Source organism: Neocloeon triangulifer, unplaced genomic scaffold (assembly GCF_031216515.1).
Source record: "Neocloeon triangulifer isolate White Clay Creek 2 clone unplaced genomic scaffold, ASM3121651v1 ptg000010l, whole genome shotgun sequence".
Lineage (NCBI taxonomy): Eukaryota > Metazoa > Arthropoda > Insecta > Ephemeroptera > Baetidae > Neocloeon > Neocloeon triangulifer.
Genome location: NW_026775552.1, coordinates 1,491,724 through 1,515,686, shown reverse-complemented (window position 1 = coordinate 1,515,686; position 23,963 = coordinate 1,491,724). Strand labels below are relative to the sequence as shown.

Below are 23,963 nucleotides of genomic sequence, written 5' to 3'. Positions count from 1 at the left end.
GCGACCTGCGAGCACCGTACCTGACACACGCTCGCTACCTGGAAAGCGACACGACGATTTTTCACTCTCTGTCTTTCTATTTACTTTTTTGGTTTTTTTTTTATTGCATAACTGCGTTTTGGATTAGGAAAATAATCAGTAATAAATGCAGATGAGATTTGAGAAATGTATGGGTGCAATAACCTTTTATCTTGTAAAAATTCGCACACGCGTCTTTCCAGATATAATTTTAAAACTTGGAATAAGAAATAGAAATAATAATTAAAAAAGGCCCTAAATGCAGACGACGCAGAATTTCTCAAGATATATGATATATGACGGCAGACTTGATTTTTTAAGAAAGAAAATCGTTGTACAGACAATACGGACATTAATTTGTATAATTATCGATAATTATATAAAGTAATGAATGTGCAACATGTTCTTAAATAAAAGTGATTGATAGCAACATTGTCTTGTTTACGAAGCTAAAAATTTTTGCGCTCAGATAAATAGTAGTACGTTTTAATTAAATTTAAAATAGCATTGACTGGAATATTAAATTATTCCTTTGATATCTATTTAAAAGCCCTTTTTTCAAATATTAGGTCAAAATGATCAATAATTCGGCGCAAAGGGAAAAAAATTATATCATAATTTTTATATCCGAATTAAATTTTAATCTGAAAAATTTATTTGCGTAGGGGCCGGCTTGTAATAATGGCCAGAATTAAAACATTAGATTATCTACTTGATTCCCAAGTGGGCTTAAAGCCCTTTGACCCCAGGCTTGTGCTTGTTGTCGTGCCACTTGACACCGACAAAACCGATTCAATTAGAATTAACAAAAGGCTGCGGCGGAGGGAGGGCTCGTGGGGGGAGGACGGCGTGATATCGCGCCGCGCTGTTGGAGGCAAGGTTGGAGGTTTGAAATTGGTTCGAAACATCGGCCACTTGGCAGCGCCACCGTGTTAGGGGTGAAGAAAAGGAGTCGCGATTGGTATCAAGGCACCGCGCGTCCCATTGGCCGGCCGCCCTCCTCGGCCCCTCTCCCTCCCTTACTGCCCACCCTCGGCACCACGTGTGTTCGTGTTGTTCAGTGTTGTTGTTTTCAGTCGGCTTCGTGCTACGTTCTCTTTTGTGTTGTTTCTTGTTTGTCGGTTCGCGAGACTTGTTTGCCCCCGAGCCACGTGACCCGGTCGGTGACCTCTGCCGAGGGACTTGGTTGAGGCAGTTAGTCGGTGCAGAGACGGCGGACGAGATGGACGAGTACAAGTCGCCGCTGTCGTCGCGCTACTGCTCCAAGGAGATGCAGTTCCTCTTCAGCGACCAGAAGAGGTTCTCCACCTGGCGCACCCTCTGGACCCACCTCGCCCACGCACAAAAGGTAAAAAATGCCGAACGTTCGCATAGATTATCCCGAAACGCGGAATGAAACTTGGGCAATATTCTGAATATTATTCAATTTCAAAAAATTGTGCTTCATTCCGGAATGGAACTTTGTAGAGCAATTTTAACCCCGCATTGGCACCCCCGCATTATCACAGTTGAGACCCTGATGTACGCAAAGTGTGTGACCTGACCTCTCCAACGTTGTTGTCGTTGCCCCACTTTGCGTTCAGCACAGCCAGATTAAGAAATAAATTGCGTAAAATTTAAGAATAAATTTCAATGGCTCTGTTTAATGTTGTAAAATTTTCGTGGACTTTGCATTTGTTGGTCTTGAAGAAAAACAAACGGGAAGAATAAATAGCGTGAGAGGGAAATAATTACACAAATTATCTGCAGCATTGAGCATTTTCTGATATTCTGAGCCAAGAGAACGATGAACTCGTCGGAATCTTTACTGCATATTTTCAATTTGAGATGATATTTTGGATCCATATAATGAAATTTTTAATACTGGTATAATCTTCAGTAGAAAAATACTGACCAGGGAACCACCTCATGTGTTCGCCTCCGATTTTGATGAAACTGGTACAAGGGCTAGGCTGGGACGTGTAATGATCAATTTTAACGGAATTTCGTTCTAACAGCCCCTGTTGGCCGCTTTACAGGCGGCTAAAGTTTTTTGAGGTAGGCCACCCGCGGGTCCTGTCCGTCAAGATTTTGCATAAAACACCTGAAATGGGTTAATCTAGGCAATTTCTTGACAAATTGGATTCGCGGGCTGCCTATATCAAAAGAAAAAAACTCCAGAAACGGTTCCAAAAGGGGCTATTAGCACGAAATTCGGTAAGACTCGGCCTCTACACACCCATGCCTAGCTCATTAATTGTACCAATTTCAACCAAATTGGAGGCGGACAGATGAGGTGGCCTACTTGTGAGAACACACAAAAGCTTTTCAAAAATTCAAAATTTGAAATAGAAATTAATCTGTGACCAAATTTCACCCCCCCCCCCCCCCCCCTATCATTTTATATTTATTTCAAAGCGATAATTTCATTGAAAATTTGAATACTCATTATTGCATAATCTTCACAAAGCATGAGTTGACTCATTGAAGAAATTTTGTCTCTATAAATAAAAATTAAATTACAATATTTTTGTCATTTTTCATCAAAATGATTTCTTGTTGCTTTGAAAATTTAATTTTTAAGTTTTATTGATTTTCTTTTTGTATATTTTAGTACACATTTAAATCATGGTTCATAATATATGGCAAAACAACTTCTTGTAAAACACACTTTTATATGTAAAATTACAAAACTATTAAAACAGTTGCAGAGAAATTCAAATTTATAACTAAAACAGAAGAAATAATGAAATGTTCAACAAATCACTTTTTTGCTTTCAGGTAAGCAAAGTCTTCAAGAAAGTCTGATCGACGATTTGGGGAGGTCAACGCAGGTTAGGAGGGTCTGAGCCAGAGGGCGAGCGGGGGTTGCGCGAACTCGAGCAGGGCGGCGGCGAGCGCGAGGAATCCTGCGGTGGCCAATTTGTCTGCGTCGAGGAATCCGTCGGCGTGAAGTCCGGGCAGTACGTCGTGCGCAGACGCGTCCGCCCTGCGCACCCACGCCGACAACAACACGCCGCTCGCCCCGCACATCAGGCAACCCCCCACCACGTCGAACGCGCTCTCCTGCGAATACGATAGGTCAAGTCATAAATTCTTGTCTTTTCAACATTACATAAATGACAATAGAAAATTTCAATCAACATTGTAGCAAACGTTGCTTACAAGGAGTCCTTTAACCCCCCACCACCGTTCCCGATGGTTGGCCAACCTGAAAATATCGTTCCAACCCTAGGAATGAAAAAAAAAATTACGACCCTTTTTATGTTTTTATCGAATCTGTCTCGCTATAAATATCCTAACAATGTTATTCCTGAAAGTAAGGGATATGAACGCCCTGAAGTTGCCTAACCTGCGAGTTGGTAAAATTAATTTTGGGCAAAATCAAACCAATGCAATCGTCTCGATCACAAATGAATTGCTCAAGAACCTATTTCCCTACTATATTGAAATATTTGAATGATTGCGTTGAAATTTAATTTTTATTGAACGATGTTTTGTTTACGCTTTACAAAATTTTAATGAAAACTATTAGAGAGGTTGATTCTTTTTCAACTCCTTATTCAAAGACTGAATTAAATATTTTGTTTAATATCTTTTCCATTAACTGGGATTATATATTTCACCGCCGTTTTGAGCTCCATTTAACAAATTTCAAAATCTACTTAAGATATAAAAATTAACCGCTCTAATTTTGTTGGTTTCGCCAATTACGTCATTTTTTTTTTAAATTCTAGTTTTTGCACTTACGAGGAGAGGTGGTAGGGGTTGGAGGAGAAGGTGTGCGACTGTGGCTAGGGCGGCCAATGCGGTCACGACCCCGGCGGCCGCGTGTACAAGGAGCGCCTGATGGTGGCCGCCGAGTTGGAAGACCCAGGGGAAGACGTCGACGTGCAGACCCAGCACGGCCCCCACCAGCGCCTGCAAAATGGACAAATTACTTTGACGGTTTTAAGAAAGGAGGACGGACGGACGAGGAGGAGCAGTTTGCAGAGAAGCAGCGGCCGCTTGAAGGCGGACAGCGTGGCGCGCCGACCGGCCATCTCTCCACGACTGCCTTCGAAAGCTGCAATCGAACAAGTCTTATCGCCCCAGATTAGCCGCTGCGATAACACCAGCCATTTTCGTCAAAGTCTTGTCATTTTTCATTGTTGATTTATGCGCGTCATTGCCCAATAGTTTTTGCAACACCAAAAGAAAAATTCCTTATTTTTAAATTTTATTTGCATATTATTTGTCACATTTGTGCTCATACAAATTGGAAAAATATCATTTCGTTAGAAAATTATAATTTTTTTCCACTCTTTTTCATTGTCTTTGGGGTCAGAAGAGGGGGGCGGAGGGGAGGGTCGGCGCGTCCCGGGGGTTCTTGCGCAGGATGGCGTACTTGAGGGTGAGCATGAGGTCGGCGAGGAAGAGGGCGGCGGTGGGCGTGGCCAGCATGCAGTGCAGCAGGAGGCGGTCGGCCGCGAGTCGGGGGTCCGGGTCCGCCCCCACGGCCCCCAGCAGCTGCTGCAGCCGCTCCAGGTCCAGGATGGGCGGCGGCTCGGGCTGCTCGAGCAACCAGCACAGGTCCGTCCAGAAGACGCCCGCTGTCACCGACGTGAACACAAAGTACACGCTGCCCAGGGCCGACATGCACGCCATCTGTGACGCCAATCAACCAGAACCAAATTAGCTTTCAACCAAAATAAAGGGTTGAAATAAGTTTCAGAGAGGGAAAATTCTTTCGAGATTCTTAAAAATCAAATTGAACTGACTAGGAGAGGACTGGGCGGCCTGTTGAGGGCGTAGGAGAGGAGCAGCAGGGGGCAGTAGACGAGGAAGGTGGCGCCGGCGATCAGCGGCTGCAGCGCCAAGTGCAGGTTGCCCCTGATCAGCATTGCCGGCCAGTTCTCCCTTCCGGCCACCACGCAAATCACGCAGAACGCCTGCAGCAAGAAAGGAAACAAATTTGGTGTGATTCAGGAATTGATGAAACTCACGGTCTCGACGAATTTGAAGGCGACGTAGGGTCTGCTCTGTTTGCTGACGCGCTGCTGCGTCTTGCGTTCAACCACAGTTGTCGCCTCTGCCGTCGACACCGGTCTATTAAAAAAACAAAAGACATTGGATTAGAGAAAATTACACATCACTAAACCACCTCAATTTGTGAATTAAATTGGATGTTAACTTCATCCTGTTGCATATTATGTTATAGGGGAGAGTATTTAATTTTAATATCCCTTGACAACGGTCAGTGGCGCGTTTGACCTGAAGAGTCACTAGATTTTGTTCTAAATCTTTATTTTAGTTTTAGCGATGTATTTGCCATTGAAAAGGTGTTTAGTGTTTACATCCGGCACTTTTTAACAACTAATTAGCCCAAACAGTAAAATCGATCGAAAATTAGTACAATCACGTGCTTGCAATTAAATTGATTCGCGATCAGGGTGTTCCTTTTGAACTCACCGCTCGCTGGGCTCGAGGGGCGCAGCGTCGACGGCCGTCGTGAAACTCGTTTCCTTTTCCATCTCTCGAGTCGGCGTTTCTCTCTCCCGAGTCAGTGCAGAATCTACCTGCGTCGGGCTGTGCGTTTTATCTTATCTTGAGGGCGGGCGGCCGGTGAAACGAAATCGCTGACGTCGTTCATCGATAGCCGCGATGTGGCACAACTCTCTAGTTTGTCCGAAAATAAAAATGTTTTCGAGCAGTGAAGCAAATTTCCTCCCTTTGCTCAAATTTGATATCGATCTTATCAGATTTCTTAGTCAATTGAAGAATCGACCCTTTTGTAAATTACTCAGAATATGTACTTTATCGTTAGTCACGGGCAAGTGGATCATTTTGTCCCGGTGCATTTATTTAGTCCGATAACCGATCAAAAGGATTTATGGCCTCGCACGGTGCAGATAAGATAAGGACGGCGCGTCATCCGTGAGGAATCTCGTGCGCTTTGCTAATCCCACCTAATTCCAACTTGGTTCCTAAGAGCGAAGGGCGACTTGTGATTGAAAAATTGAAGAGAAATGAAAAATGTCATTTTGTCAAACTCAACAATCGGCGGACGAGAAGAAAAGTTTTTATTGTTGTTGGGGCAACAGGGGGTGAGGGGGTGCTTTGGTCAGGCTTTGAAGTGGGTGAAGGCGGCGTCGCCGAAGAAGAGGAGGCCCAGCAGGATGCTGAGGATGCCGCCGCCGATGGTGAGATCGTTTAAGTGCGGCCAGTTGACCCAGTAGTCGATCATCAACGCGCCGGCGGTCACGAACAAGAGGCCGCCAATCGCCGACAACACCATCGTCTGCAAAGCGAGAATCTTTAGATTTTGGTCTTTGGTGATTTAGAAAGGGGACATACGATCCTCTTGGAGAGGGCTTCGTCCAGCAGGAGGCCGGCGATCATGAGGGAGCTGATGATGATGAAGGCGTACGGCGTGCCCAGGGCGACGAACGCTCGACTCGTGCCGGCGATGTAGCCGCCCTCGGTCACCAACGCGATAATGATGATGTTCAACACCTGCAAAAATTTGAATCCTTCAGTAAACGGTCAAGACGAATCGTTGAATCTCGTGACCTTGAGAGTGTGAATACAAGGTCAACTGCACTCACCAGTTCGGCCACCTTAAACCAGAAGACGATCGACTTGAGCTGCGTTAGAATGTTGGACGCCATGTCCTTCTCGCCGACTGCAACAACACAAGGTTTGAATTGGACCGACCGGCTGCTCCTGCGCCTCGACACTCTCTGCGATGAAACTCGAATTGCTTATCTTCGAGTTGTAAATTATCTGCGCCCCCCTCCCTCCCACCTGCCTCATCAATTCTCATTAATCAGCGTAAACAATGAACCTATCACTGAAATCACTCCTTTATGGTCAACTCAGACTATGAATCAACATTATTTTCTGAGAAAAACGTTCGCCAGCGACAGATGATCCAAAAAAAAAATTTAGATAATAAACCTAGAATATGATTCACGGGGCCTTTTGATTAGTTTTAAAGTCATTCAAAGGAAATTAATTGCTAATATCAAATATTTTTATAACATATTGAGGTCTGATATTTATTTTAATATAGTCAGTCAAGATTTTCTGCTGCATAAAAAGCAACTAATTTTAGCCCTGCAAAATTTGAGAAAGGATAATTTATTTAATCATTATTAATCGAAGCTAGCCTGCGTTATTATTCTAAAATATTTCCTCCGAATTGAAAAAATATCAAAATAACAAGCGAAAGTAGCAAGATCGATAAAAAAAAATCATTCTTGGAATTTTTCCCTTCAAAATGAATAATTCATTGTTATGCAAAAGTAAATGAAACGTCAGTGTGCGCGAATAAACAGAGGCCGCGATGAGGAATCCCCTCACGTGCACATTTGCATCGATTGGCCAGAGAACCCTATCTAATTTCACGTTCAAAAGTGTCGTAACCTTTAAGGTGCGACACCTTTGGCCGAAACTCACCTGCGTACTCGGGCATCGAGGCGAAGTGAAATCGCGGGCACTAGTCGCTCTCAGTGGCCAAACCCAAACTGAACCGATAAAGCGTCGATAAAGAACGCAGAAGTGCCTCGGACACCCGCGGGGCTTCGCTCACTCCCTCCCAACCCCCTCCACATTATCGCGCCGAGCATGTTTTCCAACAAATTTTGATTTGTTTTTGGCAATTGCGGTGGACAAAAAATCATTGAACTCTCTCACGATTTATACAATTTTTCCAATGTTTTCTTTGATCCTAAATCTTCAAATTAAGTCAAACAACACTAGGGACATTAAACTTTTTTATTATATTTTTTTTAATTAAACCAGTACAGTAAATTTTTTATTACTAGGTCAGATAATTAAATTTTTACCTAAAGAATATAAAGAGTATTAATTTGAGAATAAATTCTTTTTAAGATTTGTATATTTTTTCTGACTTTATTTCCCATTCTTTGAAAAGAAATTAATTAATATCTTGCGATTCGATTTTTTTCACTAAAACTATGTCCTCCCTGCATAGTAAATTAATGAGATTCTTTGATGCTGCAACAGTTTTTCTAAATCGTTATCATTGGATTTGATTCTTGAATCTTATCAAAGCGTCTGTACCAAAAACATCAGATTATAGCATTTGGTGTCAAATTCCAAGCGTGGTTTCATCTGAAATTAAAATTATGAAATATGTTGTTTGAAGGAGCTGGGCCTGTCAGTGAGCGAGCAGCAGCTTGCGGAGATGCGCGCGCACGTGGACGCAATCGACTTTGATTTTGCGCGGGAGGAGGAGCGACGCGTGCGTCACGACGTCATGGCGCATGTGCACACGTTCGCCCGGTGCTGCCCCCTGGCGGCGCCCATCATCCACCTCGGCGCCACCTCCTGCTTCATCACCGACAACACCGTGAGCCTCACACTTTTTTGTTAAATCAACTCAGATATAGAGAAGCTTTAGCAAAACTGAAAATTCAAACTGAAATTTATGAAAATTTGAAATCTTAAATTTAAATTTTAAAAAATTGTATTTTAATTTTACCTTCTGGTCTTCTTATTTAAATTAACAATAAAATATGTCACTTTTAACTTATTATTTATGAAGTTTTTAATTGAAACCCACAATTGAATCTCTAACGTGATGCTTGAAACAAATTTACTTTCAGTAATAATTTTGTATGAAAAAGAAAGTCGATGATTAATAATTTGAAAAACTCCAGGACCTGTTGGTGATGCGCGAGGCGCTGGAGTTGGTGCGCGTGCGCGTGGCCGGTTGCGTGGCGCAGCTGGCGCGCTTCGCCGACGCCCACCGGACGCTGCCCACGCTCGGCTTCACCCACTTCCAGTACCAAAGCCAAATTTCAGTTTCTTTTGTTTTTTTTTTTAATTGATTCCTTTTGAAGACCGGCGCAGATGACGACGGTGGGCAAGAGGGCGTGTCTTTGGCTGCAGGACTTGCTGATGGACGAACGTACCCTGAGGCGCGTACAGGCCGAGCTGCGCTTCCGCGGCGCCAAGGGCACCACTGGCACCCAGGCCTCCTTCCTCCAACTCTTTGATGGTAACAAACTACTTTGTATTTTTTCAAAATTTTCTTTACGTTTTAACTTAAAAAATAAAAATCTTCAAAGTGATTCTACGGAAAACCACGTGGTACCTTTCAATGAAATTCTGGAAATACATTAAAAATAATATAAAGTAATAAAAAAGTAATAGTAAAAGTAATAAATTTGCTTTGTTGGAGTTTTAAACCTCCATTTAAAATCACACAAGTGTTAAACCTTAATATGTGTGTTTTTTTTAAATGTTAGAGAGAAGTAAATTAAATATTTACTTAATTTGCAAATAAAAACAGTAATAGAGTCATAGGGGGTTTCAAAATAACTTATTTTTTAGAATTCATATTAAACATCTCTTCATACTTTTTTACGAAACAAAATTTATTGAAATGTATATTGGTTTACTTTTTAATTAAAAATTGTGTTTTTACAGGTGACGGTAAGAAGGTGAAGCGGCTGGACGAGTTGGTGTGTCGATTGGCGGGATTCGAGCGCAGTTTCCTCATCTGCGGCCAAACTTACACGCGCAAGCAGGACGTCGAGGTGGTCAACGCCCTTGCCGCTCTAGGAGCCTCCGTCCACAAGGTCATATTATTTTTCAAAACATTGAATTTTAAGAAAAATATCTATCAGTTTTTTTAAAATTTTCACTTATAAAATTTGAATAATTCGCAGATAAAATCTAAAGTATTATAATTTCTTTCTCTGTAACCAAAGTGAATTTGTATATTTTTCCCCTGATTTTTTGTTATTAATCGCAATAATTGCTTCTGTTAAAAAAATGTTGCGATTTTGTTTTTAATTACCAAAATAAACCTCATTTTACTATGAAAATGTGTATTAATTTGGTTGATTGTGGTACTTTGTGCAGATGTGCACGGATTTGCGTCTGCTGGCGAACCTGAAGGAGTTGGAGGAGCCGTTTGAGAAGGACCAGATCGGCTCGTCGGCCATGGCGTACAAACGCAACCCGATGCGCAGCGAGCGGTGCTGCGCCCTGGCCAGGCACCTGATGGCCCTGCCGGCCAACGCCCTCAACACCCACGCCGTCCAGTGGCTCGAGCGCACCCTCGACGACAGCGCCAACAGGTGAGCACAACGGCCGCCATCTTGGATTCGCAATCCAAGTCGGAGAACACCCAGATTGAAAATTTTTCTCAATGGTTAAATCGCAGACGGCTGACCCTGTCGGAGGCCTTCTTGACCGCCGACGCCGTGCTGCTGACCCTGCTGAACGTGACCCAGGGTCTGGTGGTGTACCCAAAGGTCATCGAGCGCCACATCGCACAGGAGTTGCCCTTCATGGCCACCGAGAACATCATCATGGCCATGGTGCGCGCAGGCGCCGACCGCCAGGTCAGTTCTCCCTCCCCTCTTTCGCCCTCAAAAGTAGGGGAAGTGCATTAAGGTTGAATTTTTAGGAATTTTCGCAGTAATTAAAGAAAAAGAACAATCGCTAGGAATTAAATGAGATTTTTAAGCATTTTATATTTAAAATTGATGATGCGTGTGGTATAAGATTATTAAATATGAAATTTATTTGAAATAGGAGTGCCACGAGCAGATCAGGGTGTTTTCTCAGGAGGCGGCCGCAGAGGTGAAGCAGCACGGGCGAGACAATGACTTGGTCGAAAGGGTCAAAGGGTGCGCCTACTTTGCCCCAATTCTGCCCCAACTTGACGCCCTGCTGGACCCCTCCACCTTCGTCGGCCGCGCCCCTCAACAGGTACCCCCACCTCCTTCCCTGAGAAACCCTTTTAATGATGATTTCCTGCGCAGGTCACCGAGTTTCTGGAGGAGGAGGTGCGCCCTGTGCTCGCCCTTTACAAGGGCAAGATCGAGTCGCTTAGCTCGGAGCTCAAAGTTTGAAAACCAAAGTAGCCTTTTTGGTTAGGTGGGAAATAATTATTCAAGAACTCTGTGGGTTGAAGATGAAAAATAATTTATTAGTTAATTTTCATTCTTAATGGTGTACGTACGAAAGAAATATTCAGTTTGTATCGGAGAATAAAATGTAAATCAAAGGAATTTTAAATCAATATTTTTATTCACATAAAAAAACATGTATTATTATATTTTTATTTTTAGCTATTTGCTTTCAAAATTTTTGAGGAGTGGGTGAAGTTGATCAAGTGCTGTTGATGAGGGTGGCGATCCAGGGTATGTAGGTGGCGATGTCTGCGAAGAGGGAGTAGAATCGGGGGTCGCACTCTAGGTGATATTCGTCGCCCGTCAGCAAAGGTCGCGCTTTTCCAAAGCTGACCACGCCCCTCAGGAACCAGCGGGCGCCGCGACGCAACAACAACCCCCCACCACTGTCCCCGTTGCACACGCTCGTCCCTGATTGGAAAAAAGTCAGCAAAGTATAAATATGTTGGGAAAAACTGACCGTTGGCGTGGCCGGCGCAGAAGTTGATCCCAGGTTGCAGGTTGCCCGAGAAGAAGGGTCGGTTTTGCAGGAAGCAGTCTAGGTGCGACCGCACCACAAGCTCCGCCCTCTGCAGCACCGCTGGACGCTCTCCCCCGTCTCCAGAAAGACCCCACCCAACCACCTGCAATTAAAGAATATTATGCCATTTGTCCAAATTGAAATTCAAATGCATTCAGAAAAAAGTCAAATGTAGCTACTTTGGATACAATATGGGCTGGATTTGATTTAAGCAATGAAAACTCTTGACATTTATTGATCAACGACTACAAAAAATAAATTCAATCGAAATATCTTAATTAATTACCAACCATTATTTAATAAATCAAGGTTGAAATTGAGAAATTCTTGTTACTCTAAGACTGCTCTAAGAGATTGAAACTCCCCCTCCAGGATATAAACTATTCCTAAAAAATTGGGCGTTGAAGTCTTTTTAAATTGAAGAAACTGAAACTAACGTTTAACACAAGAAATTGCTGTATACACAAACTATGCAACTTTTTGGACATGTGGGTCCAGCAGGTTGCATAACTTTGATCACTTAAACTGCTACAACTTTAACTTGAAGACATTCAATAGCATATATATGGCTCTGCCGGGTTTTTCCCTTTTTGGAATAAGTTCCAAGGTATTTGAATGATTCTCAAGAAACCTGAGATACGAGTGATAAAGATTGCGTTTTTGTTTCCGAACCGTAGCGGTTTTGTTGGCAACGCGGTCAAGGTCTGCAACGTCGTTCCATAGGCACACGGGCTGCACGTGGGCAGTAAAGCGAAAGGGCGTGGCCATGACGACGACGGTGACGTCGTGCGCAAAGTTGCCGGCCGACGCGTTGAAGCCGCCACTGACAAAGACGCGCCACGCAGCCTGCGCCTGACGCCACGCCTCCTCAGGGTCGCTCGCGTTCCACATGCCCAGGGTCACGTGCAGGTCTCGCGCTGACGCCAACACCCCCTCCACGAACACGCAGTGCGCAGCTGCAAAACAAACATGTCCGTTATTGGCACAATTTTTGCTAAAACTAATAATTGTGAATGTATTGTTTTGATTTTGCAAAGCTTGAATACAAATCAAAAACGTGTTTTAAAATTTTCTGAAAGCGAGAGACCACTCAGATATCCGCACATTCTTTGATAAGCAAAAAAACAATTTGAAGAAAATTGCCAATTAATTGTAAACCTGACACTGTAATTACTTCTGAAAAACACATAATACGAGTCTCTTTTTTATATGAATTAGATTTACATTAAATAATTTTTGCAATTAATTGTGTTTTAGTTTTTTCCCATCAGTGAGAAATTGAAGTTAGTAAGAATACTGTACTGTTTTTGTGTCGCGTTGCAAATAAGTTAATAAAACTAAGAATGTTGATGGAATGAAGTGACCTGTGACGACGTGTCTGTCTGAGACGAGGGAGCCGCCGCAGTTGAGAACGTGGCCATCGCCGTGGCCCAGGGCGAGGTGGGCGTGCCAAGGGTGTCGCCCGCGCTCGGCGTTGCGTCCGCCGAAAACGTGCGCCACCGTCGCCACTTCGTCGACGTCCCGCCGCGATCGGATGGCGCCACTTTCGAGGCCGCAGTTCGCGAAACTCAGATGCTCTTTCTCGCCGGAAAAGACTGCAAAAATTGTTCCAGTAACGATAAAATCACAGGATTTTGGCACTTAAGACGATTGGACTTATTTAATAAAGAATCGGCATTATTTCCTTTCAAATATAAAAGAAATTAATTTAACCTGCAATTGAATCAACACTTTTATTAGTTTTATTCTTATGGCTAGCGAAGAAGATTTTCTGGATCCTCAATACAAGACGAAATATTCCGAAAACTAGAAATGGCTCAGCCTATACTGTGTTGAAAATCCATGGAAATCATTGATGATTTTAATTCAGGATAATGAGGAGCATGATCATAGCGAGCATTTCCTGGCAGTTTTTGTAAATCTCATAAATCTATTGATACACTTATTTTTCCAATTTAAAGCACACATTTAAATTTTTTAATACATAGGAATTTTCATTAAAGTAGGATGAGTAGCAATTGTGTCACCATATAAGAATTGTTGGGGTTGGTAAGACAGGCAGGTTGACTCAACTTCTCGAATTTTAAAGAAGGGATTTTTTTCATTTAACAACTTCAACGTTAAAAGAGCTGTTAACTTTTGAGAAAATCAAAATTCTGTAGTTGAGACTCCGTCTTACATTCGTCTAAATTTCTTTGTTTGAAAATATTAAGTTTGAATTAAAACCTGATTAAAACTAACCAAGTTCATTGAATTCAAATATTTACCAAGAGGCTGAGCCACGTTTTTTGTTTTTCAGAACACTTTTTTGTGTAAAAATTTTCAACAACCAAACAAATTAAATTGTTTCTCAATATTGTCAGCATATAATCAAATAATATGCGACTTGTTGCGAGAGAATAAATGAATTGAAATGAATTGAATATGAAATTAAGAAAAAAAAATGTTGACTGACCAAATTGGACTTGGTTGTGGACAGGTGGTGCTTCCGGTTGTCGGTGGATGTCGGGGGCGAGGCGGACGAGGGGGTCAACAAGGCGGAGGACGTCGTGGAAGGCGACGCGCGAGTGGACGACGTCGCGGCTGTTGGCGAAGGCCACGGCCCTCAAAAAGTGACGACCCTCGGACGACACCCACACCAAAGCCCTGCGATCCTCCAAAAAACCTGAAATATTTAATTTTATATAAAAAATTGTTAATATTAACAAAATTAGGTCCCCAAATATTATCTAAAAATGGCGTTTCTTTATTGAGCTTCCAAATATGAAAATATAACAAAAAGATTGAGAAATTGACAGTCATTTTATGAATTGAAAGCATCATGCAACTATTAATTATATAGTATATAATATAATAGTATAGTAATTATATTCTGCGAAAACCTCAAAAGTTAATTAAAATTTAAGATAATTAAATTCCTGATTTTGTAACTTAAAAGACGAAATATCCATAATTTCACGAATGGTGGGTGGGAACTGTTTAAAAAAAAACTTTGTCACCTTCATCGACAGCGACGCAGAGGGCAAACAAATAGCGGCGGCACTTATCCTGCAGCATCCGCTCGGGCATGCATTCGCGCACTCCCACCACGCCAACCTCCTTCCCAGACCCTGCCAACTGACATAATTTCACAAAATCATTTTTTACTTCACTTAAATTGATTGACTATCAAAAATGATATCTACAAATAAGTGCTAACAAAATGTCTTTTCCGTGCGAAATTGACAGCAAAATCACAATATTTGGCAACAATATATAACTTTTTCGGTAATGTACGCGCGACGTGTTTCCCAAAATCCCTGATTTCAGTTGGCATCACTTGCATTACGTCGCGCGTTTAATAGTGGTTTTACGTCGCGCATACAATAATGGTTTTACGTCGCGCGCTCAGTACTGGTGGCGGTGAAATTGTTAAGGAAACCGATTATTCCATCGATACCTCGGCAACATGTATAGCACGCGCGACGCAATTCTTTTCCTACAATCGTAATTAAGGGGACTGCTAGGAAGAATAGGGGCCCTTGGGATGGGTTCAGAATGGGGCAAGACGACCTCTGGGGGCCGTGCGCACCCTTATATCAGGCGCGACGTATCACTATGGGACGCGCGACGGTCAAAAAGCGAACTCCGGAGGGCGCTTTTCACCATCGTCAGAGGCGCGACGCATGCTTATAGTACGCGCGACGCATGCTTATAGTACGCGCGACGCATGCTTATAGTACGCGCGACGCACGGCAAATTAATTAAAAGGTGTTGCACGCGGCCGGAGTTGTGGGCACCCCACGAACCGGCAACTCGGAGGTGGGCAACCCCCAAGATTAATTTTTGCAGAAGCCGCGAGCGAGGGGTGGAGGCGCAGCGAGGTCGAGGACGTGGGGAAGGCCGTGCGGAGGGCGAGGACAAAAGGGCGGCTGTGTTCATGAGGGGGCTCCTGCGGAGCCCCCTCACGATCCCCGCCCTTTTGTCCCGCCCGGAGCCGGCCTTCACCACGTTCTCGGGCGAGCGCGCCTCCAGCCCGAAGCTCGCAAACCCACAACGGAGCTGCCCACAAAAGGTGTTGTCTGCAAAGGGAGTTGTGGGCACCACATTTTTTGCATTCTAAGCCCTTTTTGCAGACAATTCCTTTTGAAAGCAACTCCGTTGTGGGTTTGCGAGCTTCGGGCTGGAGGCGCGCTCGCCCGAGAACATGGTGAAGGCCGGCTCCGGGCGGGACAAAAGGGCGGGGATCGTGAGGGGGCTCCTGCGGAGCCCCCTCATGAACACAGCCGCCCTTTTGTCCTCGCCCTCCGCACGGCCTTCCCCACGTCCTCGACCTCGCTGCGCCTCCACCCCTCGCTCGCGGCTTCTGCAAAAATTAATCTTGGGGGTTGCCCACCTCCGAGTTGCCGGTTAGTGGGGCGCCCACAACTCCGGCCGCGTGCAACACCTTTTAATTAATTTGCCGTGCGTCGCGCGTACTATAACCGTGCGTCGCGCGTACTATAAGCATACTTCGCGCGTCCTATAACCATGCGTCGCGCCTCTGACGATGGTGAAAAGCGCCCTCCAGAGTTCGCTTTTCGACCGTCCCATAGTGATACGTCGCGCCTGCTATAAGGGTGCGCACGGCCCTCCAGAGGTCGTCTTGCCCCATTCTGAACCCATCCCAAGGGCCCCTATTCTTCCTAGCAGTCCCCTTAATTAAGATTGTAGGAAAAGAATTGCGTCGCGCATGCTATAGAGGTTTCCGTGGTGATCGGGAAATAAAATCGGTTTCCTTAAAAATTACACCGCCACCAGTATTGTACGCGCGACGTAAAACCATTATTGTATGCGCGACGTAAAACCACTATCGAACGCGCGACGTGATACTTTTACATGGGAGCATAAGTGCTGCCAACTTATGAAAAAACACGTCGCGCGTACTATAACATTACCACTTTTTCACCTCATTTACATAATCACAAATTTTATTTAATAGAAATTGTCATAAATCACCTTTTATAAGAAAAAACTTCTATTTTGGCAAAGCAGGGATTTAAAGGAATTTTCTATTGAAAACTGGTTGGCATTTGCAGTGCTTTTTTATATGGTGTACTTCAGAACTGGTGATTTGTTTGGTGTCAAACTTTTCGTGTGATTATATTAAGAGATTTTGGAAACAATAATATTTGATTAGGATATTTCCTTTTTTCTTTACAAATTTATAATTCCAAATTTTCCTTAATTTTTAGCGACTGTTGAAACAAAAATTAGTATTAATTTTAGAATTGAAAACAGCATTTCAAGTTTCTTACGTCAGGAAATTGCATGCTATAAAAAGAAAAATTCAAATTTTGAAAATGTGCTGCTCACGAGGCCGGCGAGGAATTGAAGCTTTGAGTCTGCAAGGTTGTCGCGGTTGAAGAGGCAGAGGGGCCGCACCGATGGGACTTCGAAGCCCTTGGGTAGGGGTTTCTCCAGCAGCAGCAGGTACAGCTGGTCGGCGGGATAGGCCTCGAGCCGCCGCACCGCCCCCACCCTGCGCACGTACCCCTCGCATTCCCCACCCCTCTCCGTGACGCACTTCCCCATCCGGGCCTCCAGCGGCCGCGAAACGGCCCCCTTCGCGCGGGCCTCCAGCGAACACAGACTGAATGGCTCTGAAATTTATTAAGATTAAATTGAATTAAATGAAAATTCAAACTTAATTAAAAACTCAAATAATTCAATAACAAACAATGTTACAATTTGCTCATTTTTATTTCTATTTGTATTACTTTTCTTATTGTTAGTTTCATTTCTTTTCTATAGATCTAAATGCAGAAACAAAAGAAGGCGATGAATAAATTGTGTTGTTTATTTCAGTAAATTTAACACTATTTACAGCTTTCAGGCAGTTTTTTTTTATCAAGTTTTAGTTATTTGAAGAAAAATATTATTTTATTTTTAATGATTAAATTAGAATTCGTGAACTATTTGAAGTAGAGATATTTTGCTATGGCTCAACAGCTATTTTTGTGCATTAAATTTGTGTGTGTGCGTGCGTGTATGTGTGTTTTATTTTTTAATTAATTTATGTGCATTTACTTATACCTTGGTGGACGAGGATGGCGCGTCTTGAGAGCAAAAGGCCGTCGCAGTCGTCGCGGCCGAGGACGACTCGCCAGGGCGGCGTCGCCCCTCCTCTACCTCCCTCCACCAGGCCGCAACCCTCGTAGCTCAGGTTGTCGCCGTCGCTGAAAACTTGAAAAATTTTCTGTCTTCAAAAAAATATGTAAAATTTCCAACAAATAATTGTGAACCTGGGCGGGCGAGGAATTCGTTTTCCGGCACCTGGCACTCGTCCTTGCCAATGGTCCGCAGCACATACTCGGCCGTCAGGGTGGCCACCACCGTCCACCCTGAGCACCACCACAGCAACAACAACCCATCCGACGCACGCATCTAAACTGTTCTCTCGGGAAAGAAGAGGAAAAAAAACGTGCGCGTGCCTGAGTTGGCAGGGCAGAAGGTCGCACCTGAAAAACCGGTTTGATTCTCTTTGCCGTTTTTTCTCCTCTTCGTTTTTTAAGAGGCGCAAATTAATGTGTGTGGAACTTGTCACTCTTTTACAGGCCGTTGAGTAAAAAGGATGTTTGAGGGAACTGACGCAAAAAAATATTCACATCAGGAATCCCCACAGCTATCAACGATCAGAGACGGAACCTTAATTATTCAGCGTTTTTGGCAACAACGACCTTTGCAGGACTCCAGGAAACTTCATTCTGCACTAAAAAATAGGTATATACTTAGTTTTTGTTAATTTAATTGTGCATGTTTATCAGCACCTTGGAAAATAGAAAATAAATAAATAAAAACGGACAAATTTCACATGCAAGATAAAAATACATTTTGAATTGCTAATTTTCCTTGGAGCAAGTTTATAGGGAACAAATGTACATTTTTTTTTTGCCATTGAAATTCACCATGTTTTAATTTAATTGAAACTTGCTTTTTTAATTTGATTATTGATTTTCGCAGAAAATGAGCAAAGTTTTTGTGGTGATGTTGTCGATTTTGGCGCTTGGCCGACCCCAAAGCTGCGGTCCTTTGCCAGATCTCGAGCGCCTCCTCAGCACGGCCAACACCAAGTGGACGACGCCAGGCACCGACCTCACCGTCGTCCCGCCTGAAATCGAAGACGCCGCAAAACTCCTTCTTGCCTCGGTGCCAAAACAGGCTTGTTTCTTTTTTATTTTTCTATTAACTAGTCTCAAATTTGGTAAAAATTGCCCAGACTCCACGTTCCGTCTCCAAAATTATCAATAATTAACGAAGTATTTAAATATTTTGAATCTTATGTTGTGGCTGAAAAAAAAGTTGTTAACTGCATTAACGTCACATTGCAATAAAAAAATTGGAGAAATATGAAATATTGGATATATCATAAAAGTGGCTATTAAACGCGATAATTATGGTGTTTCAAAGTCTAAATATTTCACGTGTCATGCTATATAATTACTGATAAATACCAAGGTGCGTAGAACGAATAAATAGAACAAAATAACATCAGAAAAAATAAGAATCTTTTTAAATTTGTGCAACTTTTCATGGAAGTTTTAGATTATTTTTTATTTTATGTAATAGAAACTCAGCTTATTTTCTAATTATCAGTTTCTCTTTTGAAATTTTAGCATAAATGTAATGTAAAAGAAACAAGTGAAAAATAGCATCACTGCGTTAGATTGTGGCACTTATTACAACATTTTAAATCATTTTTACATTTCTGTGAGCAGAAGTTTTCACAATTTCACGCAATCCATTTCTGAAACTTTCATAATTTCTGTTTCTGTTGCAGGATCAGCCGTTGGTGGCGTCGTGCGTGGTGCGTCGTCTGTTTCCGCACCCCTGGGTGAAGGACGGACGCAGCGTGAGCGCGTTGCTGGCGTTTGGGCAGGCGGCCGGATCGGCGAGCGCGGTGGCGGCCGTTTGGCAGGAACTGCGCGCAGCGGCCATCTTGGATACGAAGCCGTACCTGGCGTTCAGCGTGCACGAGGTCTTGCGTCACATGCTGCGCTGCTGCGTGCACGCGATGGTCGACGCCGAGCAGGACGCGTTGTTGACGCTGCTTGCCAACGTTGGCGCCGAACGGGCCCGCCTCCTTGACCTGCTCGTCGCCGACCTGCAGCGCCAACACGACGGCGGCGTCACAAACCAAACCCTGCTCGTCGCCAAGCAGATCGGCAGGTCACAGGAGGCCGTCGACATGATCATCAACCGACTCGTGCCACAGATCAAGAGGTACAAAATAATTATAAATTATTCCCTTTTCAAATATAATTATAAGGACTCGAGCGTGACCCCAAATCTGCAACGATAGTAAGAAAATAAACTGTATTCGGAATTTTTCACAACTCGAATTATTTGGCAAAAATTGAGAAATTTAATTAAATTGGTAAATTTATTTGGGCATAATTAGAAAATTTATTTTCAAAATGTGTTTATTAATGAATCACCGGTTCAGTTCTATTTTTCATTGGAATTTTCGGTTAAAAGGTTTACTTATTTTCAGACAATTTTTAGTTCAGTAGCTTTTAAAGAATGTCAAAGAACTTGAAATGCAACAAAAACCTATTTTATTTCGATTATTATTTTATAGGAAAACCTCCTTTAATTACAACTTAAAAGGCATTACAGGTCAAAGATCATCCTGGAAATAAATTAAGTAAATAAAATTACATTTGGCAAAATTATTTAAAGAAACATCCTTTTTGCCGTACCTTCCACAGCTTTAAGAATCGCTTTTAATTATTTTAATTATTTAATTTGAGTAAAATCCTTGATTTAAAGTAAATATCAAAGCAGCATCCAAAGATGAATCAAGTTAACGCAGATGATAAAAAGGTCGTTTTATTTCAATTTGCTAACTTTTTCCAATAAAGCCCCGGGGCGAAAATTCTTCCTCGGCTTTACGAATCGCTTTTAATTATTACTTTCATTTAATTTGAGTAAAAAACTAGATTCAAAAGTAAATATCAAGGCATTTATTTATTTATTTATTTATAAATTACCTAAAGTTGAATCAAGTTTAAGCATCTGATAAAATAGTCGTTTTATTTCAATTTGCTAACTTTTACCCAATAAAGCCCCAGGGCGATATTTCTTCCTTGTCTTTTAGAATCGCTTTGAATTATTTTTATTATTTAATTTTAGTTGAATCTTTTTTTTTAAGTAAATATCATTTAAAGTATAACCTTAAGTTGAATCAAATTAAAGCAGCTAGCTGATAAAATGGGAGTTTCAATTAATTTTGCTAATTTTTATTACCAATTAAGCATTTTATTCTGATTACATTTTTTAATATTCCTTTAAAAAAGGGGTCAAACTAGAATTTAAAATAAATTGTAGTAAAAGTTTAATGAGTCTAAATAAATTTAAAAATCAATATACATTAAAATCCAAGCTTCACAGGCCTGTCTTTTGCCTCTTTTGTCCTAAAACCGGTATAAACAATAATAAATAGAAGTAAAATGCAAAAATAATATTAAAGTGAATAAAAGTCGACGTACAAGAAATGCTGTAATTTTAACTGATGAAGTTTAAAATGTTTGATAAGAAGTTGACACTCGAGGAGATGATCATGGAAATGAAGCGATCGGGCTTTTCCTCGTTGCAGAAAAATTGTTTTTATTCAAAAACAAATGGCTCAAAAGCCCGATCCAAGTTTAAAATGGTTTTTAATTTTATTTCACGCTGTCAGTAAAATATTATACATTTTTTGCTTGTTTTGCAGTGGGGCGGTGAGCGTGACGCGGTTGAGCTCGTTGTTGCTGCACCGCTTCGAGATTTACTGCCAGTCGGCGCTGACGCTGCACTCTGCGCTGGGCGCCGACGCGTCCGTCTGCCAGCGCGTGGCCATGCGTCTGTCCACGCTGGACGCGTTGCCGTACGTGAAGGAGCACGCGAGCGCCCAGCACTTTGGGACGCACTGCGTCCCGTTGGCCGACGCCGTCGCCCGCGCCTACGACGACGTCCGGGCGTCGGCCAGCGCGGAAACGATGGGGGCGTGTCTGCGGGGGGCGTGGCTCGAGGCGGTGCGTCTGTCGTTGGCCGACGCCGTCGACACGGCCTACCCGCCCGCGCTCAAGGCCCTCGTTCTGGCGCAGCGTCAACTGAGCGTCGACGCGACGACGCTCGCCTTCTTCCGCTCGCTGGGCGTCACCCGCTGCGCCAGACTGGCCGTCGACGCCCAAGCCACGCGCGAACTCGGCCTCCAAAATGGCGCCGCCAGCCTTGTCAGACTTGTTCAGGGTAAAGGTATGCGTGACATTTCAATATAGACAAAAAAAAACGGAATTTTCACACAGTTGATTGTTGTTTTAGTTGAAATACCTCGATGGTTCAGATAGTTATTATGAATTAAAAAATAACTATAACTTTTTTATTTTTTTTTTGTTGATAATTTAATGTTTTATGTAAATACTATTAGTTTCGTTTTTTCCGCTTTTTGATGCTTAAATTTTCGTTTTAAATTTAATGTATTTTAAACATTCTTTGTAGGGAGAATTTTTTTGGTTAGTTTTTTCCAAAAACAATAACGTCTAAAATAGAAAAATACTCTTGCTTTCTGCACTCCTCGATATTTGCTTTTGCTATATAAAACTACTACTGACTCACAAAGCAACGCATTGAGGAGGTGCCTCGTTTTTCAATTAAAGCAACATCATTTATTAAAATAATAATTATAGTTAGAGCAAGTTGCAAGGAAACATGCATTTTTTTTAATTTTGATCTAATATATGGGAAAATTGATAAGGAAGAATTTTTTGCTAAAATTCATCCTTTACATAAGAGTTGGAGTTTAATTTTTCAAATTTGCACCTTCATTTATTTTAAATACCTCCTGTTTTATAGCTATACTTGCAAACCCTGAGGGTGCTGCGGAGGATTGCGATCGGGTGGTTTCAGAGGCGCCATCTTGGGCGCGACGATTGGCCGAGCAAAGATGCTTTTTGGAGGGTGCGTTGCGCCTGACGCTGGACGCGAGGGGCGTCGCCCGCTTCACCAACGCCGACGGCCTCCACCTGCAGCTGCGGCGACCTGAGCAAGCTGAGTTGTCCACCCTGAGAAACTCCCCTGAGCAGCTGTGGTACCTGCAGCCCTCGGAAGACCCACAGCTTTTTGAGCTCTTCGTCTATGGTGAGGGATGCACATTTTTTTTTAATTCAATTTTATTCGTAAATGTCTTTTTTTGCAGTCAACGACAAGGTCATCAACCTGCACAGGTTGCCCTTCCACCTGGGCGTCGGCAATCGCACCCATTGGCGAATCTTGTGCACATAAAGTCTGCTCCGGCTCCACGATTGTCATTTGGGCAAAATGTGGATTTGGCTTGAGTGTTTCCGGTTTCAGCAGTGAATTTATTAAACGAAACGAGAAGAGCTAACCACACCGAGTCTGAAAAATGGTGAACTGTGTCGGTAAACGATCATAACTAATGTAAAAAGTATGAGTTTTGATTGTAAATTGTTTAATTTTGGTATAAAATTAACTTGTGGCACGTAAATTTATATCATTTTATTATTTTCCTCCACTCTTTACTAATTTTGGCATTTGACCTACAACATGGTGAAATTTCAATCATCATTTTTTCTCTTCAGGAACATGATGTAGTATTCAAATTCTAAGTAATAAGGAAATGAAATTGATTCTGTTCATCAAAAATATTTTCATCCGGATGCATGTTTAATTAAATTGAGATTTAAAACGCGCGCTATCGCTCAACAAATTGCTGTGCCATCTTTTAAACGATGTAGTTAAAAGTGAGAAACTAAACAGCATTTTTTGTTTGAAAAATAAGATTATAAATTTCACTATAAAATGATTCTCTAGAAGTTTTTCCTACGAAAAATAAGTTATATCTCTGATCTTGCGCACGTCCAGAGTCAGAAAACGACAATTAAAATTAAAATCGTTGGTGTGGTGAGAATTTTTCAATGTTTCAACATTGAGCGTCCATTAGAAACTTTTGAAAATCGAGAAATTCTTTCCTTTAAAAATTTGACGCTTAAAAATTGTAAACGACATATTCAGAGCCCAATTTTACAGAAAAAAACTCATAATCATATTTTGACCTTTCACCAGGGTCCTTGATGCACATTAAGCTCTAAACCTTGCCACAAGAAAATTAAAAAAATCAAGATACCAAAATTAATTTGACAGGAGTTTTTGTAAACCCTAAAACCGTATCTATATCTTTTATCGCGCTCGATTGTTGTTGCGATAACAATTACAATTGGGAAATAAATTACAGTCATGACAGACTATCTTTTGCATAGGCACTTAAATAAAACTCGTTTTGGAGTTTCTCGTTGCGCAACTTTTAAAAAACAAATCTTTTGCTTAAAAATTTTTTTTGGTCTAAAAAAAATCATTTTTCCAGCTTATTGGTCATTGTCATTACAAGGTTGAAGAAATTTTTACATTTTTTAAACATCTTTCTTAGGAACATTTGCATTTAAATTTAAAATGCAACATTTTTCATGGCTGTTGGTAATATTTTTATTCTAGCA

At 42.1% G+C, this 23,963-nt stretch overlaps 6 protein-coding genes across 6 annotated transcripts; 2 read left to right on the top strand and 4 right to left on the bottom strand.

Annotated features, from left to right (window-relative positions):
• Positions 1 to 1,109: 1,109 nt before the first annotated feature.
• Positions 1,110 to 11,037, top strand: LOC132195805 (adenylosuccinate lyase). The gene is made up of 9 exons (XM_059618016.1): positions 1,110 to 1,366; positions 8,150 to 8,353; positions 8,664 to 8,788; positions 8,847 to 9,004; positions 9,436 to 9,587; positions 9,874 to 10,091; positions 10,178 to 10,358; positions 10,552 to 10,728; positions 10,782 to 11,037. The coding sequence occupies exons 1-9, from the start codon at positions 1,241 to 1,243 to the stop codon at positions 10,869 to 10,871; spliced, it is 1,431 nt and encodes a 476-aa protein (XP_059473999.1). The 5' UTR covers positions 1,110 to 1,240; the 3' UTR covers positions 10,872 to 11,037.
• On the bottom strand, positions 2,576 to 4,124 carry LOC132195808 (uncharacterized). The gene is made up of 3 exons (XM_059618021.1): positions 3,972 to 4,124; positions 3,748 to 3,918; positions 2,576 to 3,063 (listed from the first exon to the last, which is right to left on the bottom strand). The coding sequence occupies exons 1-3, from the start codon at positions 4,038 to 4,040 to the stop codon at positions 2,833 to 2,835; spliced, it is 471 nt and encodes a 156-aa protein (XP_059474004.1). The 5' UTR covers positions 4,041 to 4,124; the 3' UTR covers positions 2,576 to 2,832.
• On the bottom strand, positions 4,306 to 5,599 carry LOC132195807 (uncharacterized). Its single transcript, XM_059618020.1, has 4 exons — positions 5,449 to 5,599; positions 4,983 to 5,085; positions 4,758 to 4,928; positions 4,306 to 4,644 (listed from the first exon to the last, which is right to left on the bottom strand). Exons 1-4 carry the CDS (start codon positions 5,508 to 5,510, stop codon positions 4,321 to 4,323), a joined length of 660 nt encoding a protein of 219 aa, XP_059474003.1. The 5' UTR covers positions 5,511 to 5,599; the 3' UTR covers positions 4,306 to 4,320.
• LOC132195809 (uncharacterized) lies at positions 6,043 to 7,521 on the bottom strand. Its single transcript, XM_059618022.1, has 4 exons — positions 7,438 to 7,521; positions 6,585 to 6,661; positions 6,334 to 6,492; positions 6,043 to 6,277 (listed from the first exon to the last, which is right to left on the bottom strand). The coding sequence occupies exons 1-4, from the start codon at positions 7,451 to 7,453 to the stop codon at positions 6,101 to 6,103; spliced, it is 429 nt and encodes a 142-aa protein (XP_059474005.1). The 5' UTR covers positions 7,454 to 7,521; the 3' UTR covers positions 6,043 to 6,100.
• LOC132195803 (uncharacterized) lies at positions 10,970 to 17,861 on the bottom strand. Its single transcript, XM_059618014.1, has 9 exons — positions 17,715 to 17,861; positions 17,506 to 17,655; positions 16,786 to 17,072; positions 14,451 to 14,568; positions 13,907 to 14,116; positions 12,816 to 13,046; positions 12,124 to 12,407; positions 11,392 to 11,554; positions 10,970 to 11,342 (listed from the first exon to the last, which is right to left on the bottom strand). Exons 1-9 carry the CDS (start codon positions 17,854 to 17,856, stop codon positions 11,131 to 11,133), a joined length of 1,797 nt encoding a protein of 598 aa, XP_059473997.1. The 5' UTR covers positions 17,857 to 17,861; the 3' UTR covers positions 10,970 to 11,130.
• Positions 17,862 to 18,034: 173 nt separating this feature from the next.
• On the top strand, positions 18,035 to 22,868 carry LOC132195710 (uncharacterized). Its single transcript, XM_059617879.1, has 6 exons — positions 18,035 to 18,192; positions 18,433 to 18,630; positions 19,250 to 19,692; positions 21,185 to 21,708; positions 22,306 to 22,590; positions 22,649 to 22,868. Exons 2-6 carry the CDS (start codon positions 18,436 to 18,438, stop codon positions 22,732 to 22,734), a joined length of 1,533 nt encoding a protein of 510 aa, XP_059473862.1. The 5' UTR covers positions 18,035 to 18,192; positions 18,433 to 18,435; the 3' UTR covers positions 22,735 to 22,868.
• The last annotated feature ends 1,095 nt before the right edge of the window (positions 22,869 to 23,963 follow it).